We start from the raw sequence: 1372 nt of genomic DNA on the forward strand, positions 1-1372 counted from the left end.
CTGCTGTGTTCATCCAGCTCTACACCTTGCTATCTTTCAGAGATACGTGTAAATGGACAGTGCAGAGAACTCCATTCTGGTCCCTTACCTCTGTGCAGACTCTTCTGTAAAGCTATCCAAATTAGCAGACTCTTCCCTCTCCTCAGCCCTCCATCCTTCTTTCCAGATCATGCTGAGAATTCCAATGATTGTCCCATTGCTGCTTTGGAATGCTCGGAGTCAATCTGCTCCAACCACTCTTTCTGGCTGAACAATGTGCTCATCACAGCTCTTCACCGCATTCGCAAATCATTTCAAGTCTCTTCCCCCTGTAACCTCCATCTGTGTCCTCCTACAGGTCTGTAACCGATCGCCCTCAATCTGTGTTCCCTTCTGGGTGTCTCATCGATTGCCCTCAATCTTTGGCCTCCTCTGGATCTGTGAGTCATCAATCACCCTCAATTCGTGTCACCCTCTAGGTCTATAACTGATCGCTATCAATGCATGTCACCCCACTCTAGGACTCTCACCAATTTCCCTCAACCTGTGTCCCCCTCTAGGCTGTAACCGATCGCCATTAATCTGTGTTCCCCTCTGGGTCTCCCACCGATTGGCCTCAATCTGTACAAACTAGAAAACCTCCTGCTTCTGTGAAGATTGTATGGGGGGAGTCCTTTGGGACCCCACTCCAGGTTGCCGGCTACGCCCGGGACAGAACCAGTGCCGGATGTGTGTACTTACACTAGCTGTTTGATCGCTGTGGGTGTGTACGTGTCACCTTTAATCTGACGGATCCGCCTCACAAGCGTCTCATTCCGGCGCGACAGCTCGTATTCCTCAAAATTAAACTCCTTCTTCACCAGGTCTGAGAACTGCATGACCGCAAACTACACACAGGGCAGTCGGGGAAGGATACCAAAGGGGGTGCCAGGGACGGATACGTGCAGCGGAGTGGGGGACGGACACAGAGAGAGAGGGTGAGAGGACAGGGGTCAGTGAGACTGACAACATACCGTGTACACACCCCAGAAACAACACACTGGCGAACAAACAACCACCCCCAGAAAATACACGGGAATACTTTCACACATGCTACCCCCACCACAGTAGGACCCACACATCGTTTAGCCTCCTACACCCCCACCCAAACTCTGTAAGATCCTCCATTCCCTACGTGACTCCCAGGTACTCCGGTGTCAGTGGGTTGGCGCCAAGCGAGCACTGCACCGTCCCAGGGTCGATGCCGAGGGAGCGCCACACTGTCCGAGGGTCAGTGCTGTGGGGGCTCCATACTATTGGGCGGTCAGTGCTGAGGGAGTGCCACACTGTTTGAGGGTCACAACTGGGTGACACTACATAATTTTAGGAGCAGGAAGGCTGACGTTTCGGGCCT

General features: G+C 52.8%; 1 protein-coding gene across 1 annotated transcript in view; it reads right to left on the reverse strand.

The window, feature by feature from the left end:
* The window catches only part of LOC125488079 (integrin alpha-X-like), a 17962-nt gene extending 17095 nt beyond the window's left edge, over positions 1–867 (reverse strand). The window contains exon 1 of the mRNA XM_048620900.1: positions 721–867. Within this exon, the coding sequence (XP_048476857.1) occupies positions 721–857 (137 nt within the window). The 5' untranslated portion in view covers positions 858–867. The remainder of the gene's footprint in view (positions 1–720) is intronic.
* Between the last annotated feature and the right edge of the window lie 505 nt (positions 868–1372).

The sequence above is a fragment of the Rhincodon typus genome, chromosome 49, assembly GCF_021869965.1.
Source record: "Rhincodon typus isolate 14 chromosome 49, sRhiTyp1.1, whole genome shotgun sequence".
Taxonomy (NCBI): domain Eukaryota; kingdom Metazoa; phylum Chordata; class Chondrichthyes; order Orectolobiformes; family Rhincodontidae; genus Rhincodon; species Rhincodon typus.